The 18,982-nt window shown below is 30.2% G+C and overlaps 3 protein-coding genes across 3 annotated transcripts in view; 2 read left to right on the top strand and 1 right to left on the bottom strand.

Moving 5' to 3' along the window:
* Window positions 1-233: 233 nt before the first annotated feature.
* On the bottom strand, window positions 234-3,608 carry ND-B16.6 (NADH dehydrogenase (ubiquinone) B16.6 subunit). The gene is made up of 3 exons (XM_014426305.3): window positions 3,427-3,608; window positions 3,054-3,204; window positions 234-516 (listed from the first exon to the last, which is right to left on the bottom strand). Exons 1-3 carry the CDS (start codon window positions 3,518-3,520, stop codon window positions 309-311), a joined length of 453 nt encoding a protein of 150 aa, XP_014281791.1. The 5' UTR covers window positions 3,521-3,608; the 3' UTR covers window positions 234-308.
* Window positions 3,609-3,629: 21 nt separating this feature from the next.
* LOC112210980 (uncharacterized) lies at window positions 3,630-5,361 on the top strand. The gene has a single exon (XM_024361737.2). It carries the CDS (start codon window positions 3,766-3,768, stop codon window positions 5,188-5,190), a length of 1,425 nt encoding a protein of 474 aa, XP_024217505.1. The 5' UTR covers window positions 3,630-3,765; the 3' UTR covers window positions 5,191-5,361.
* Window positions 5,362-10,635: 5,274 nt separating this feature from the next.
* LOC106684306 (death-associated protein kinase 1) overlaps window positions 10,636-18,982 on the top strand; it is a 57,537-nt gene continuing 49,190 nt past the window's right edge. Inside the window, exons 1-5 of the mRNA XM_014426299.3 lie at window positions 10,636-10,851; window positions 11,202-11,414; window positions 14,349-14,487; window positions 16,224-16,426; window positions 16,502-16,654. Of these exons, the coding sequence (XP_014281785.1) occupies window positions 10,793-10,851; window positions 11,202-11,414; window positions 14,349-14,487; window positions 16,224-16,426; window positions 16,502-16,654 (767 nt within the window). The 5' untranslated portion in view covers window positions 10,636-10,792. The remainder of the gene's footprint in view (window positions 10,852-11,201; window positions 11,415-14,348; window positions 14,488-16,223; window positions 16,427-16,501; window positions 16,655-18,982) is intronic.

Genomic DNA, 18,982 nt, shown 5'->3' with positions numbered 1-18,982 from the left:
GTCCTATCACTGCATTTAAAAATCACTGCATCACTCCTAAGCATACAATGTTCTTAAGTAAGATCAGTAAACGACAAACCCTTTCATGAACAATGTTTTTTAAATTCTAATAAATCAGTCAATTTACCATACCAATATATTTAGCTAAAAACAAGAACAACAAATTATATCATAATAATTCTAAGATTATATGTAAAATTAAGGAAAGGTAGATAAAGAACTAAGCAAGTATATTAATTATATTCACCTAATTTTATTTATAAGAACACTGAATATCTATTAAAGAAAAAATAAATAAATAAATAACTTTAATCCCAGAAAACAAAATTCCTAAATTTGTTGTAATATTTTTCTTTTGTATGAACGAAATATTCCATGGCATTAGGTCTGATGAAAGTATCTTCCGGTACTGTCTTGTAAATAGGCTCGCCCTTCCACTTGCCAACTTCCCAGCCTTCTACATTCCCCATCAGCTGTTCTTCAGCATCCCTGTTCCTTCTACACTGTTTCAAAAACCTTAAGAAAAAAAAAGAAATGAATTTATTACAGAAAAAAAAAGAAAAGAGGAAGAAGGTAGAATATTAAAATCAAATAAAATAATTTTGTGTTAAAATAAAACAATACTTCAAAATAATTAATGTGTTCGCTCACACAACTTTCCTAACCGCTTGGGCAGAGCGTTTTTCTATGTTTTCAGTACAGTAAATCTAATTATGTCACTACAGCTATTAGATAGTTAATTTTTTTAATTTCAGTAAACATGAGTCTTTCAGGTTACAGCATGACTAACTCAGTAAAATTATCTCATAACAATTTAGCATAGAATAAATTTTAAACGGGAGAAGATGGTTGGGGGTGCGGTCAATGAAACACAAATAAGTATGACTAACTTATTTTAATGTGCCGACGTTTCGGCTAGAGTTTCTAGCCTTCTTCAGGGCTGTTCGCTGAGGTTTAGGCGCGCAACCTTTCAGCGAACAGCCCTGAAGAAGGCTAGAAACTCTAGCCGAAACGTCGGCACATTAAAATAAGTTAGTCATACTTATTTGTGTTTCATTGACCGCACCCCCAACCATCTTCTCCCGTTTATCATCCACGGTCAACTATCTCTCATAATTAAGAATAAATTTTAGTAGACTAATATTTTTGAGATGTAAATAGTTGATTGTAGATTAATAATAAGAGAAGTGTCGGGAGGTGCGGTCAGCAAAAAATAACATAATTAAACAAAAATTATTTATTCATGTTGATGTTTTGACCTGAGTTTCTCAGGTCTTCATCAGGGAGCTTGTAGCAGGAGATTCTGGCTAAAACATGGAATCCAGTTTTAGCCAGAAACTTCTCTAATAATTAACTTATATTTTTATATTAATGCCAAAATTTTTCAACAGAAAAATATTAAAATTTTTAAAGTACAAAAGGAAGATGGTCTGGCTGTGGTAAAAAAAAAACAAAAAAAAACTCAAATAATAATTAAACTATTTATTGTGAACCCACTTTTAACAGGGCTAAAAAAGATACAAACAATTAAAATAATGTAACAAAGTAAGGGAATATATAACATGAAATAAAAGTAAACTAAGGTGTGGCTAAATATGTATAAATTATATAAAAATCAACAAATTAAATTAAAGAAAATAAAAATAAGATTTAAAGAAAATAAATTTTATCTAATTTTAGTCGCAAAACAATTTTTTTTTTATAAGTGCGACGTTTCGGCCATCCTCAAGGACAATTTAAGAACCACATCAATTTTATAAAACTTTATGCAGGCTATTCTGCCCAGGTAATTAATTTAAATCCACAATTAGCATATTTTGTCAATACTTGGGCAGGGGTGGGGGAGGGAGTGAAACTTGAGCGATTCTTTCACCATACCAATTTTTTATACTATCTTATTTTATTAGACTATAAAATTATCATTCAAATAGGCTCCTGGAAAGTTTCAAGAGATATGTAGATTTAAGATTATTTGAAAAACTTACAAAAATTGATCGGATTTCTACAGGAACCTGTGCAAAATACTTTTAAAAACAGGGGTGAAAAATTAAACAACCCCTCTTAGCTAATTCTATAACACTTGGCTGAATTTATTAGAAATCAGTTTCCTATTCACCTAAATTTATACTTCCATAAGCTTTTTATTTTTATAAAAATTTTTTTTTTAATCTTTTCTTACTTTTTTTGTATATGTATTCTCATTTTCTATCACTTCTTAAGATGTTTGTATCTTACTTTCATGAAGCCCTGTGGGCGATGTGGGGCGGAACATTGGTTAACATTAAATAATTTTTATTGACTCCACCCAGACTATCTTCCTACAATAAAATAGCAAAAATACAGTGCATTCCAGGATTTACTTTGCTATATTTGTTCTTATTTTTCTATATACTAAACCACTATATGGGTAATAGTGGCAACACTTTAATATTTATTGAGCTCGACTAGGGTACCGCGAAATCTTATACCCCAGCAATGGTTCCACAAATTTTTATAGCCTGATAAGGGTACTGAGGCGAAAAAAGTTCGAGAACTGCTGCATTAGACAAAAGTTAAAAATATATTAAAAACCGTTTGTTACCCATCAGGAAAAAATAAACCAGGGAGAAGTTCTTTTAGTATAAGTTTCACTGTATGTAAATGTTAAAACATTTTGGAGTGATGTACTATCTCTATTTGGATAGTGCTTTTTGAACTGTTGGAGTGAGGAGTGTAATATCAAGTCTGCATTAATGTAATCTTATGTTTGTTAAATTCTGATGAAGCCAGAATTGTTGGAACATTTGACTGGTTAGTTATTTATAACTATATAAAGTAATCAGGGCTTTGTTTTTTTTTAATAATGAACAAATGAAACTTATTTAATCTTTAACGTAAGAAATGGAAAATTATTAAAAAATCCTGTGGGCAGGTTTCAAATGAAAGATTATTGAGATCAGTGCAATAATTACTAGTATAAAATAATCAACCATGATGATTAAGTTTTATTTTATTTTATAACCATTGATTAAGCCCAAATCAAAGTAATAGTTGACAAAAAAAAATTTACTCACTCTCTATCTCTTTCAGCAACCAACAGAGGAGTAATTGCTAGAATTGAACTCTTCATTTCAATCAAGTCCCGTTCGTGTCTCTTATGATTGATAAAATACAAATATAAAGCTCCGGCCGATACCGCGATATTTGCAGCAATAAAAGCAGGAGCTGGAATCAAAATAATAAAAATATATATAGTTCAGAAAATTCATGACTGATATAAATCAAACTACATTTGCAGGCTTATCAATTACATATAAAGAATCTTGAAATCTTTTAAATAAATATCTATTTCGCGAGAAAATTCGATTGTTGGACTGAACAAATTAATAAAGTATGTAAGTTAAGTTAAATAATAATGTAAAGCTATATATATATCCAATACTTTACCACTAAAGTACGTCTTGGCTGGAATTCTTGCATATTTCAAGGGCTTAAATCCCCCAGGAGGTGGCATATCTTGTTTTCTTGCTGCTGTAGCCATATTTTATTAACTTAAATAGCAAAAGTTAGAGCCCGAAATTATTTTCAGAGAAAAATCTCCGATTATTATAACCTTATCTCATAACCTTCCAATCAGCTGGTTATATTGTCAACCCTAGGGAGGTTTAATTTTCCAAATTTGAATTTTTGGTTTTGTTGTTTAGTGTTAGATAAATTGTTTTTTTTAATACAGAATTCGAGATGTAGTATTATTAGAACCGATGTAATAGAATTCTCTTAATTGGAATGGATATCAGTTTATTACCAGAAGAATTGTTTGAAGAAATTGCTCTGTATTTAGACATATCAGACGTTTTATCATGTTGCCTTGTGAACTCTCGATGGAGAAATGCTATGAACAAGAATCGGATATGGTTCAATTTATGCTCAAAGCGTTTTTCTGTGAATATGCAAAATTTGGATATGATTAAATCACCTTGTCTTGTGGATCCACCATTTACTCCTCCTAAACAGAACTGTTATTCTTTGAGTGAGACATGCCCCTGGAAACTTCGGTTTATGCAGGAAGCTCATGTAATGAGAAACTGGAGGTTTGGTAGATTTATGTCTCATGTTATTACAAAAACCATAAATCCTCTTTGCCTTGAATGTGATGAAGACGTAATTGTTATTTCTAGTATGGAAAAAAGAGAGTTCACAACTTGGACTATTGAATCGTCTCCGATTCAAGTACAAACAACTCCGTTTTCTTTATGGCATGTAATATCTGATTTCTTCAAACTTAGTGGTGATAAATTAGTTGTGGTTCAGTGTACGCTTTTGCAAGTATTCGTTAAGAATATGAACAATAGAAATGCCTTTGACCTCACTTACAGATTTCTGTTTAATAAATCAGAAGAAGAATCTTCAAATATTCCTTCAACAGACGATATATCTGATTGGTACAATAATAATATCGGGCTTTATCCAAGTGATTTAAATACTGTATGTGATCATAATGGTGATTATTTTGTTGGCCTAGTTCAAGAAGGTAATATGAATAAAGTCATTTTTCATATTTGGGACATAAATACTGGTCACAAAGTTGGAGAACAGTTGATACCTCAAGTTGATGACCTTGTTACCGACGTGCATTTTTCATTGCATTCCTCTGATTTACATATATTGATGAAATTGAGAGATAGCATTAAGGAGAGAACAACGATTTTTTGTTTTTCATTAGATACCTTTAAGTATACCAACTTACATATTAAGTTTGATTATGTTGTACCGATAGTTTTATTTGGAGAAAAATTTCTATTAAATACTGACGTTTCTGGAAGGAATATTTGGCTGTGGAAAAATGAAGATGGAGAATTCATTCATAAGCTTTGTTGTAACTTTGACATTCAACCTACATCACTCCAATTTGTATTATCGTTTGTTATATTTGCTGGTAACAGTGATTGTATGGGAAATGTAATGGTTTTTGATACAAAAACACTTAAAACTACTTGTGAGTTTGTTACCGATTACAGAGTTACCAATCTACTTTTTATTCGATCTGAATTGATTTTAGTTGGTGGTTGGATGCAACTTGGTATTTGGGAGCTATCAACGGCCACAAAGCTACATACACTGGATTTTCAAGACTGCTTATGGATTAATCAATATAAAACTAAAACAATTGTCGAAAACGATGATGATTTGTTTTTGTTACATTTTTGGTAATAATTGTTATTTCTTAATAATTTAAGAAAGCATAGCTCCTACCGCTGTAAAAAGTTGAAGAATCAACTAAAATCACTTATATATGATGAAGGCATGTGCTGCAGAGTTTTTTTAGTTCAACCTAATTTGTTGATTCTAGACAAAGAACTTAAATACAAAGATCATGGCTTTGTTCTTTTTTATTTTTTTAAAATAAAGTTATTGCTTAAGATAGTTTAATTATCAATTCCACAGTTTGTTTTAGAGTTATTTACATTGTAATAACAAACTGTTGGGTATTTTTTATCATCGATTTTATTAAAAATGATTATTTTATTAGAAACAGAATTTTTTATTTCCAACTATCCAAGTTCTGTTATAAAAATGTCACTTGCTTTAATTGCATCTGAAGAATACATTTTTTTTGGAGTTTATCACACTTCCATTGACATATTTATGTAAGAAATGCAATTTATTTTTAATTTTGTGACATTTAGTGATAAAAATGGTGAGAAGGATGTGCATTTTTTCGATTCGAAGCTTAATATGGGTAGCAATCCTATTTGCTGCATCATAAGAAGTAAGTTTCTTGGTCAATTTTGGAGCGTGTTACAATTTTTACATTAGAATTCTACTCATCTTATCCATTTATTAATATTATGATAAAATATTTGTGGATGTAATAACAATTTATCAGTTAAGGGAGAGTTTTGATTTTGTTGTGTAAGCATTGACCTCTTACTACCGTTACCATATGTCTCATTTTGCTTTTATACCCAACTACTTCTTAATTAAAAATATAAATGAGGTGTAGATAGTTGACCGTAGATTATTGATTGGAGAAGTTTGTCGGGGGGTGCGGTCAGCAAAGAACAACATAAATAAACAAAACCATAAAATAAATAAATATGGTTTTGTTTATTTATGTTGTTCTTTGCTGACCGCATCCCCCCGACAAACTTCTCCAATCATTAAAAATATAAATAATTGGCCATTTTTTTTTTTCAAAATATGAAGAAGAGTGTGTTCAAAGGGGGAAAAATAGTTAACAACTATTTTAACTATTATAACTAACTAAATAGCAACATCGGAAAATAAATAGTTATTATTTTTTAACTTTTGATAAAAAGTAGGTCCAATGCTGAAAATGAAGTAAGTAATTAATAAAGACTCATAACTTTTTAACAAACAGAAAAATTATTGGTAAGATTACATGAAAATAACTTGAGGATCAAATACCAATAAATATGTCAAAATTTGGCTAACTCAGCATGAAGTTCCTATTGACATAGGATCAGATCACAGAAATGATAGCCGAGAGGCAGAACATCTTACATCATAATAAAAAAGAAGAATTGTAGATTCCAAAAATAAATATCTCTCAAAATCCAAACTTAACTTTGTTAGCAGAAACATATATTAAAGATGATTAAGTTATATAAACAAATGTTAGATATTTGGATATAATTATAATAATGTGAACCACCAAGATACATGAAGGTCCATGGGTTCAGTACTTTTTATGGAAGCACTATTTTTAGAACAACGGCTATGCTATCTACCCCAACTAAGGGTATCCCCTTTGTGAGGCTGAGTGTACTCCAGGAGGGCTCCAGAACCCACAGGATTGACTCATGGCTAAGGTGTAACAGAAAATAATTATCTGCCATGGCCGGATTCAAATCCAGGTCCTTGGAGTTACAATTATAGTGCCTCTACCAGTGTAAATTATTTTAGCTATTTGTATATTTTTTAGTCCTGAGGAAGCCCTGCAAAGTGGGATGGAACGGCTCATAATACAGTTTTTCTACTATTTGAGGTCTTTTGTCCACCTTTCTTTTAGATTTAAAAAAAAAAATTCATTTGGAGCTCGATATCCTCAAAATTCTAAAAACCGAATATAGAACATCATTTAAAGTAGAGTAAATTTTCTAAAATATGAGCTCTAATAGAGCTATTTACGTTCAATAGTTCCTGAGATATAGCTTTTTAAAAAGCAATATTTCATGAAATATATACTAAAAAATCAGTAGTTGAATTTATTTTGGGAAATCTTAATCTTAAAATCCATTCATACAGATGTTTATTAGAACTCAAATTAAAGCTAGTTTAATGTACCATAAAGTAGTTTATTTTGTTTATCTTCGTAGAAGTAGTAGTTTTATGATATTTGCCAAAATAAATTCAGAAGATGATGATTTCTAGTTTTTTGAACGTCAACGCCTCTATCAAGGCTCATATTTTAGCAAATTTACTCTACTTTAAATGATGTTCTTTTTTTTGTTTTTTTTAGTGTAGTTATAAAGATATGTTACTCAGAATGAAAATTTTTTAACCCTATGAAACAGCCGTAATTTTTTATTCCACCTAACTATAGTTGGCAGACTCTTCAATTTTGACTAGTAATTATACATAGTGTTCATTAAAATTGGGGTGAAATAACTGCCTTTTTTCCTACCCAGCTCTTGTACTATCTGGGATATCACAATATGTAAACATAAATTTTATCTGTTATTAAATTATTTCGATGCCTACTAATCGTCAAATGAATATTTTACAATGCACTTAATTTAATGCTATGTTCCCTTGCGTTAACAGTGAACCATCGTAAAGATTCCGTTATTGGGGCAAAAATGTACTACCATGGTGTAACTATTTGATAGTTTTAATCATGATAGCATTCACTGTCACGACAGTTTTACTGCCGTGAAAGAAATGTACATTGGGTCTGATGTGATCGTTAATAGTACAAGTGACGTCAGTGAAGCAACTATCACATGTATACGCCTTTACAGTGAACTATCGTACACTTTCCGTTTTTGCGGTAAAAGTGTTAGCCTCTACCATTATGAAACTATTTGATAGTTACAGTGATTACACCATTCATTGCCACTACAGTTTTAGTGTTGTGACAGTAACATCGCACTGGGTCTGGCGTGATCGTGAATAGTACAAGTAATGTTGATAACATGACTTTAAATAGGGCTGCTCACAATGCTATACTTATAACATTTAACATGGTAAAACATTTTACATTTAACACAATATCATGAATACCCCTAGTGAATGAAGGAAATATTTCTCCATTTAACATAAGTTTTTTCCATTTAACATGTTAAACTAAAGATCATGAATACCCCTATTGCATGCTGGATATGACTTGACAGGGTGTATGTGGGTCCAGTATGTCAAGAGTAACCTCCTAAATTTATTTATATGATATTACTACCTTCCGCTATAGCTTTTGTTCTATGATTTGAATAGTGTTGAAATTTAATTTAGATTTTTCCTTAGAAACAAAATAAAGTCGACTGTGAAGGCGATATTTGGTACTCCTGGTCTTAACATGGCCTGTTGATAATGGTTTGGGTGAATGCCCCAAAATTCCTCCTAAACTTCCTTCTAAATTGATTTCATTATTTTAATTTGAAGGTAGATAGATTACTCTATCTGTATGCAAAATTCCAGATCAATTGAATGGATACTGAGTGATCTATAGATCAAACCATTAGGTTGGCCATATTTACACCAACCTCATGAAGACCTCAATGTTTCATACGTGACCGATCTTCCCGAATCAGATTTCAATCCTTTCATTATTAACTCCCTAACCATCCAAACCCACTAGTTTCTAACATTACTTCCTCTTTCATACCTGACAATCCTCCGAGGCGCCTGAAAAGAAAATGGCTTCAAGACCTTATGTAGAAATGCTATTAGAGTGCTACCAGAGAGGAGTTTCTCTTCTTGTATCATACCATTATAGTCTAACATCAAATTTACTAAATTTATTTTTATGTAAATACAGTTGTAAATATTTAAAAAGTCGTTATGTGGTGGTAACTCAAGGTACCAAAAAGTACATTCGTGGTTTTTAAAATTTCAAAATTCATCAAAAACTTTAGATAAAAAGTTTAATAAGGATATTTGGGAAGTAAGGGTACGATTTTTACTTTTAATTAATGAACGTCCACTTATATTAGCACTGGAGCCGGGAAGAGAAAAAGACAGTTATTTCACCCTAATATTAGATTACTTTAATGAAAACTATATAATTACTAGTCAAAATTGATGAGTCTGCCAAGTATAGGTAAGGGGGATAAAAAAAGACAGCTGTTTCAAAACGTTAAAAAAAATTAATTTTTCATTCGGAACTCTATATCTTTAACACTATCAACAACGTTAAAAAAAAACTAAAAGAACGTCATTTAAAGTAGAGTAAATTTGCTAAAATATGAGCCCTAATAGAGCTACTTACGTTCAATAGTTCCCGAGTTATAGCTTTTAAAAAAAATCAACATTTCATAAAAATGTACTCAAAGATCTGTAGTTAGTTAATTTATTTTGAGAAATCTATATCCTCAAAACCATTCGATGTACAGATGTCTATTAGCACTCAAATTAAAGCTAATTTAATGGACTATTAAATAGTTTATGGCCTATATCTTCACACGTATAGTAGTTTTCATGACATTTGCTAAAACAAATTGGTTTATAGTTGTTCAGGCAATAAGTTTGATTTATGAAAAACTTTTATTTCAGAAACCATAAGATGTACAGATGTCTGCCAGCACTCAATTTAAAGCTAGTTAAATTTACTATAAAATAGTTTATAACGTTTATCTTTGTAGGAGTAGTAGTTTTTATGATATTTGATAAAATAAATTCATAAAATGTTAATTTCTAGTTGTTGGAATAAAATTATTTTTGAAAAAATATAGCTCTCGAACCATAAGACGTATATATGTCTGCCAACACTCAAAGTAAAGGAAATTTAACTTACTATAAAGTAATTTATGACACGTATCTTCATAGGGGTAGTAGTTTTTATGATATTCGTATATAAATATAAATTTGGCACATGAAAATTTGTCCAAACAACTATAAATGAATTTATTTTAGAAAATATCATGAAAACTTCTATTCCTACGAAGATAAGTCTAATTAACTACTTTATTGCACATTAAACTAGCTTTAATTTGAGTGCTAATAGACATATATACGTCGAATGGTTTTTGAGATATAGATCTCTCAAAATAAATTCACTACTGATTTTTCAGTATATTTTTATGAAATGTTGCTTTTTAAAAAGCTATATCTTGGGAACTATTGAACGTAAATAGCTCTATTAGAGCTCATATTTTAGCAAATTCACTCAACTTTAAATGACGTCCTATTAGTTTTTCTATTGTTGTTGGTAGTTTTAAAGATATAGTCCTCCGAATGAAAAATTAATTTTTTAACGTTTTGAAATAGCCGCTATTTCTTATTCCCGCTACCTATACTTGGCAGACTCATCAATTTTGGCTAGTAATTATACATAGTTTTCATTAAAGTAATCTAATATTGGGGTGAAATAACTGACTTTTTTCTCCTCTTGGGCTCTTGTATTACATCGGTTTGAATTGACGGCGCGAGAATCGAATTCGCAGTTAACGACATCTTGTGGGTAGAGGGAGAGCCTTGTGGTCAAATAAACGATCTGTGTTGGTTGACTTCTACCTACCGTTATTTAATAACAGTAACCCATTCCCATAACTGGAATTATTTGTGGCGAGTAAAGTCGTAAATAAAAACCTACCGATGTAGCTAATTAACATATGAAAAGGTGATTATTTTAAAAATGAATGCCAACCCAGAATCTTTTGAATCATCTTATGATGTTTTTGAAGAAATTGGAAAGTGAGTGGTACATAATTAATTATTAATATCGAACGTTCGTTGACACATATTTTCAAGATTAATTTTCTAATTAAAACTGTGTGTTCTTATTATTTTTTATTGACTTCAATGAGTTTCAAGTTATTTTTTTCTAGTTTAGTGATTTTTGAACTGTTATACATCAAGTGCAACTTGTTTTAAAAAGATAAAAATTGAAACTTTCTAAACCTTATCAAGATACTGAAAGCTACTTTTACTACTAATTTATTGTTGTCATGTCAATAGTGATATTTATTCTTTTTCGTTACATCCACTACACCTCTGAAGTATACAGTTGATATGTTTTTCAAGTTGTGAATTTGTGGTTCTAGAGGTCATTTCGCTGTCGTGAAGAGGTGTGTTAACAAACAAACTGGGATTTCTTATGCTGGAAAATTCATAAGGAAAAAGCGCGTTTGTCGTGGAGTTCCAATAGAAGATATACAAAGGGAAGTAGAAACACTTTCAAGAATGGAACATCCTGGAATCATAAAGTTTCATGATGTTTATGATACAGGACAGAATGTTGTCCTGTTGCTAGAACTGTAAGTGGTATACATTTAAATTTTTCTTATTAATTTGGATAGTATATCATCAACTATTTTTCTAATGGTGTTTATAGTAATCAAATTTAGTAATTTCTGAATGTGATATTGAAACAAAAAGATGTATCAGTACATGACTAACTTCTAGAAATAACGTATCAGTAAAGATGTTTTTATTCTACAATTCTTTATTTTTCTGTTGATGTTTTCCCAAAATGTCAAACATAGCTGTATGGATTAAGTAGCAAAGATGAGGCAGTTGAGAAGGGCAAAGATGTATTCTACGGCAATGTTATGTGAAATAAAAATCCTGCAATTGAAACAGTTTTTTTTTCTTTTAAAACTGATGACAACTAATAATTTGATAAGTTATTTTGGACGATTGGTTAATTGATAAGGGCAGATTGTACCCAAAACATTATCCAATTGATAATTAAAATTGATATGAAGTTTGAAACGTGTAATTCTTTCAAAATTTATTCAATTTAATTATTAGTTAACGTATGAGATTTGTATTTGGGCATGATTAACTTTACTAAGGATAACTTTAAAAACCATCAAAGATTTTTTTATTGATTACTATAATTTGTTGATATAGTTTTAAAGTTTATCATTTATCAGTTGTTGAAAATTAAATAATACATGGCAATGGCGTACAGTATCAACATCCTGTCACCAATTAAGGAAATAGTTCATTAACTCCAGGGTTTTTTTTTTTATTCTCATGTCAATTAATATTAAACGTTCAATAATGTAGTACAATATTCTTATAATTTTATGTTCATGTTCGTGGACATTTGATCTAGTTGTTTACTGAAAAAATCATTTTGAATTCTTTCATAATTTTTTTTTTTAATTTCTTAACCTATGAAAATTGAAGATATTTCTGCATAATCATTAATTTAAAATATAAGATTATAAACTCATTTAAAAGTTTATTAAAATCAAAATTATGAATTTTCAATTTCTAATCTGAATACTTTACTACCAATGTTCCCAACTAGTGGTCTGGTGACCAAAGATGGGCTACGAAAGCCTTGGGTGTGGGTCGTAGGAGGGTTCAGACTGTAGATTTTTTACTTGTTATTATGTTTAAGTGAAAAAAAAATTCTATTTACAATATTATCACTATTCTATATTTATTTTTACCACGTTTTGGGTTTACCCCATATTCATGTACTATTATACCTCATTTTTTCAATTACATCTATTTCTTTTTGAAATATTGTCCATTAATTTTCCATTACCTATAATTTAAAATTTACTACATAGCATTATTTAAACAATGTCTTTCATTTTTAAAAAAAATTAATAGATAAGGCAATCTACCTGACAGATGACATTTACATAAAACAAATCAAGATAGAAATTTACAATATATTAATAGAAAATGTTTACAGAAATAGAATCTGGTACATCAAAATAAACAGTAATGATACACCCAAAAATAATAAAAAAATAGTACAATGCGAGAAATAAAAACAGTCAAACCAATAAAGCAATACAAAATAACAAAAACATCAAGTAAGAAAAAAAATCACTGAATTTTACAGGAAGGAAAATAAAAAGGTTTCAAAAACAGATATTGAGAAAGTAAAAGGAACACTGAATAATGGAAATAATAAATTCAAGTTGCAATACATACCAAGACTATCCGATCAAACAAAAAACTTTAAAAGAATATGATCATACTAATTCAATATTAAAACAGGGTTATACTATAACAACAAGCTGTAACGCCAACTACTTAACAAGAAAGACGAAGTAGGTGAAATGAAAAAGCTAACTTCAATATATAGGCTTGACCGTGAAAACCATGAAAAAATATATATTGGAGGGACATCCAAAAAACTGTAAACTAGGACGAAACAATATATCACAAACTGCAAAAATGTCAAGAATATAAACTGTACAACATTGGCTAACCATAGCATAACTTTAAACAAAAAAATAAATAATAATAATAGTAATAGTGAAAGACATTGTTTAAATAATGGTATGTTGTAAATTTTAAATTATATGTATGTATGACAATATTTAAAAAATAAATAGATGTAATTGACAATATCGGAACATGAATATGGAGTAAACCTGAAGCGTGGTACAAATAAATATAGAATAGTGATAATATTGTAAATGGAAGTTTTTTCATCTCAACATATTAATAAATAAATACTAACAACTTCCAAGGAAAGAAAATTTATTTTTTACTTTCTCTGATGTTTGAGAGCCAGTTGAAAGGTTTGATAAATGGGTTGTAAAAGTGTAATTTGAATTTTCCCTTTGCCCCAAGTCGGGGGTGGCCCACACATGGTTCAATTTTTGGCTTGCTGCTCTAAACACTGATTTGGAATGGCTTTGAAATGATTGATATTATTAAAATCATTCCTACTGGGTTATTACTTTAATTTTTTAAAGTTATTAATGAGGTGTGGATAGTTGACCGTAGATTACTGATTGGAGAAGATGGTCGGGGGATATTGTTCAATTTGTAAATTCAAATTTGTTTTTTTCATACACTACTTACATATCTTATATTATACATATCTTCTTACCTACATGATATTATATTTCATCTGTCACTGTTACCAATCTGCTACTGTCCAATTCCATGGTTATTAGTCAACTATTTTGTATTATTCCAAATTTGTTAAGTGTACTGTTTCTTTTCAGTTTTATGTTTCTCTAAATGATGGTTGTTATCTCTTTTGTTCTATAGCCCTGATGAAGACCTGAAACTCAGGTCGAAATGTCAGCATAAATAAATAATGACTGCATCGCTCTCTCCCCCATGACCATCTCGAATCAATCAATTTTTTTAAGTTATTATTTGTTTATCTTGCTTTTCACATTAAAAATAGTTTATAGTTTTCTATATTGTTTTAATAGGTCTATAAGATAAGAAAACTTTGTTTCATCTTTTCTATTTTTCAGAGTTACTGGTGGAGAATTATATGAATTTGTTTCACAAAGGAAATTCCTTTCAGAAACACTCTGTGTACATATTATTAGACAAATATTGGAAGCTGTTGCGCATATGCATTCACAAAATATTGCTCATTTAGATTTAAAGGTAATATTAATGGCAATTTATGAACAGAAATTTTGTAACAATCTTTTTTATCAAAGCTGTCAGAGAGGCACTCAAGCTCCCTGGCCGAGGCACCGCCGTTCTTACTCCTTCAGAACTCAGTACACCCCTTAAATTACAAATATTAGAAAAATGGCAGGCCAAGTGGGATAAAAGCTCTCCGAGTAAATTAAAAGAAATAAAGCGATCAGTAAAACCTTGGTCAACATCCTACCGCAACAGCTGTAGGGAGGAAGTTGCTCTAACCTGCTTGAGAATAGGTCATACTCTCCTCACGCACTCTCACCTGATCAGAAAACTGCCACCTCCAACGTGCAAATATTGTCAGTCCATTCTTACGATTAGACATATTTTTGAAGAATGTACTCACTATTTGCCAATAATAAACAGGATAGGACTGACCCCAAATTATAAGAAGCTCTCACAGATAAGGAAGCTAAAATTATTACATTAGTGTTGGAATTTTTAAAAGCACATCGGCTTCTTTATAAATTATAACTCCTATTCGATTTTTTTTTTTTATTTATTTATTTTTCTATTTCTTTTTTTAGATATTTTTTTTTACTTTTATCATGCCATAGGCGTTGATGACCAGAGGGTTTTATGCCTTTAAGCAACAATCAACAACAACAAAAACCTTCTGTCCGGAAACTTAAAAGTTAGAATTCACAAAATTATTATCCTTCCTACTGTTTTTAACGGGGGTGACAGTAGCAGCATGGTAATGCGCCTGTCCACCTACCCAAAGGTTGCGAGGTCGAGTATATAATTATATAATGCTCACTCACTGCCTTCCCCCGGGCATTTATGAGGCCTGTTAGCAAATGGGTGGTACTTACAAAAATAGGTGTGGGAGTGACGAACCCACCCTATGAAAACCACGTCATGAAACAAGTGATGTATCTTCTTAGTACATCACACGAGGCCTTGGATCTCCACGGTCTGTTGCGCCAATGTTTAATTAATTAATTAACTGTTTTCTACGAATTTGAAACTTGGCCTCTTACACTAAGGAAAGAACTGCGCCTTAAGGTTTTTTAAAGTAAAGTATTTCATAAGTTATTCAAACCGAAAAAGGATAAACTAACCAAAGAATTTAGAAGGCTGAATTAAAAGAACTTTTTTTTTTATGTTCCCCTTCCTGGTCATTTCTGACATGGGGGGGAGGTTACCCACAGGGTACCACCCTATTATAATGCTATGGTGAGGGTCAAGTTTTCATTTCATGGACCCATCACAGAAATATAAAGTCGACCCCCCAGGCCGGATTCGAATTCCAAGGTTGCAGAGACCTCTACTGGCCAGAGAGGCCACATATGGTCCCAAATTAAGGGAACTGCACATGGTAAATATAGTTTTGGTAATTTTGGGAAAAAAGAACAAATGGATAAAGGTTATCTGCATCAAATCATCCAGACTTTAACTGGAGTTACAGTGTCATACCCACCCTTTAGTATATTATATACCTAATATATAATTTAAATAAACACATACATATATATATATATATACATTTGTAAATGACAGTTATACAGTTCGAGCAACGAGTGCTTCAATTATATGAACAGTTGTATAATTTGTAAAATGGAGTTGGTCTGCCATTGGATAAAAAATATAAAAATCATTTTGATGAAATAATATTTTATTAATGTATTACGATTCATTTCTGGCTTTAGTTGATTGTAAATTTATAATGAATTTAAACTTTGTGTTTTCAGCCTGAAAACGTACTGTTGGTAGAAAAGACAGAAATGCCTACTGTGAAAGTGATTGATTTCGGCCTCTCGCATCGGTTGGATACGGTAGCAGAAGTAAAGGCCATGTTTGGCACCCCAGAGTTTGTCGCTCCTGAAGTTGTAAATTTTGAAAAGCTCACACTTGCTACTGACATGTGGGCAATAGGTGTTATCACATTTATTCTGTAAGTTAATCAGTATTTTACCATTATTTATAATATATTTAAACTAATAATATAATATATACAATTTTTTTCTAGGTTAAGTGGTGCATCTCCGTTTTTAGGCGACACTGTACAAGAAACTTATTCTAATGTATCAAGTGCTAGTTACAAATTCGATAGTACATACTTTGAAAATATTTCAGATATGGCCAAAGATTTTATTAATAGACTTCTACAAAAAGACCCAAAGTAAGTATTATTCGCATATTAGTTTATGTGAGTAGGTCAGTTAAAAACATGGCCAGGTCAGTTTTCTCATAAAATGAGTTATAGATTGTTTATGTCAGGTTGTTTCATCCCCTATGCAACACCAAAGCTGTTTCATTAAAAAAAAAGCAAGTAAAAACGTATTATAAATGTGTTCAAACACCCAGATCCAGTATAGCCAATCAAAGTAGAGTATTCAGATCAAGTGACCATGAAAAACTTCATTAAATCTTTGGTTGAGTGTTTACTAATTTATTTTTGCCATTGTGGTTAAACACGTATTTTCTGCAATCTCCTGAAAAAATTTTTTGAAAAGTGTACCCGGCCGTGTTTGTAACTCAGCTACTCACATTGAATGTAAACAAATTCTAAAAGGTTTTTTATTCAGGATTCAAACATTTACTGCTTGAATCCTACATTTTATAAATTAAATTAAACACTACAACTTCAAGTTTTCACCACTTTAAGAAATCGCCTTCTCAGAATGCTCAAGGGTCTTCTAAGCTCATGTTTCCTGAAATTTCTGTGCATCAGCTTCAAACTCCTTGTCCATCTTGATCGTGGCAGTCCCATCTTTCTCTTTTCTTTCCACATATCCAAACAATAATTTTTAATTGGCGAATCATCATCCCATTAAACTAAATACAAGTAAACAAAAATAAACATTCAGGCCTATTGGAGAAATGTGAATAAAAAAATAACAAAACATGTGTTGTTATACCGAACTAACTACCATATTAATTTGTTCCCATTAAATCTTATTAAAAGAAGTATTTTTTAAATTGTACATTTATTATTTTCAATGAGGAGAAAATGGTTGGGGTGCAGTCAATGAAGAACACAAATAAGTAAAAATGTATTTATTAGTGCCAACATTCTGGCCAAAATTTCACACCTTCATTGGGGCTAAGAACAAAAAAAAAAGATAACAATCATAATGAACTAAAGGAACTACAGATTGATTATAAAATAAGAAAACAATTAATATTATAGTTACATAAATAGTGTTGACAGCTATGCATAGTCTAAGCATTATAAGAAGAAAAAGGCTATATAAGAAAAGTAATATTGTAATTAAGAAAGAGAAAAGAACAAAAACTAAAATACGAGGGTAAGTCGATTATTATCTGCAATATAGTTATAAAATTTTATTGTAATCAATAGGAAACTTACAAGTACCATCATTTTTCGACATAGTCCCTTTGCTTTTCAACGCACTTGGTCCATCATTGTACAAGCTTCATTATGCCGTCATAAAAGAAGGGTTGAGCTGAGCCAGGAATGCACAGCTTGTATCATTACTTCGTCCGAGCAATGATTGAAGTGGTGCATTCCTCTATATGCCGATGTGCCACTTCAATTGTTACTCGTCTTAGAGCACCATTTTACGTGAATGCTCAATGTTTTCTTCCATATAAACAAAAATATATACTATAAAAAATATAATCAATATAAACAGTAATATAAATATAAAAAAATATAACTATATTGTGGATAAATATTGACTTACCCTCGTATATATGAAAATATAGTTAGTAAATATATGTTCAAAATGTAAATTATTTAAAATAAAGTTTGAAAAAGTGGGAAATAAAATGGAAATGTTTAACTACTTTACCTTATGTAGGTAAAATAACACGAATGAAGAAAATAAACATAAAGTTCTATAAAAGCCAAAAGGATTACAGAGATTCCTTGAATGAGAAAATCTAGTTAGTAAATATATATAAAAAATTATTTAAAATTAAAGTAATGGAAAAAAAAAGAAAATGTATAATTAATGAAATATGTAAGTAAAATACTAGAATAAGAGAAATAAAATATAAAGTTAGATAAGCCAAAACAAATAATTAGTAAATATGAAAATATGATAAGATATAGTGAAAATAACTTTATAATAGTAATAAATAAGTTTCTACTTATTTGTATCGTTTAATGAAGAATCGTCACTTACCACCCCTCCCCTCCCCATCCATCTTTTGTTATTAACGTATGTTCACCACATCTTATTATATATTACATATTTGCTAATTAATACTTTTGGCTTATTACTTGTCACTATTCTTTTCTCTAATTGATTTATTTAGGATAATATAAATTTAAGGAAGGGAACCATTATGAAGTAACACTGTTAAATAAATAAAATTTTAAAATGTACTGTCCAATGTGATATTTATGGTAATATAATTTTTAAAGATAATAATTTAAAAATTTAATTATAAAAATATAATTTAAAAAAAAAACAACATTTTTTAAATTAATTGTAATGCCTATTATGAGTTTTGCAATTGAGATATTTAAGATTATTTA

The sequence above is a fragment of the Halyomorpha halys genome, unplaced genomic scaffold, assembly GCF_000696795.3.
Source record: "Halyomorpha halys isolate HHAL.00 unplaced genomic scaffold, Hhal_1.1 Scaffold568.1, whole genome shotgun sequence".
Classification (NCBI taxonomy): Eukaryota; Metazoa; Arthropoda; class Insecta; order Hemiptera; family Pentatomidae; genus Halyomorpha; species Halyomorpha halys.
This window is presented reverse-complemented; position numbering and strand designations above follow the sequence as displayed.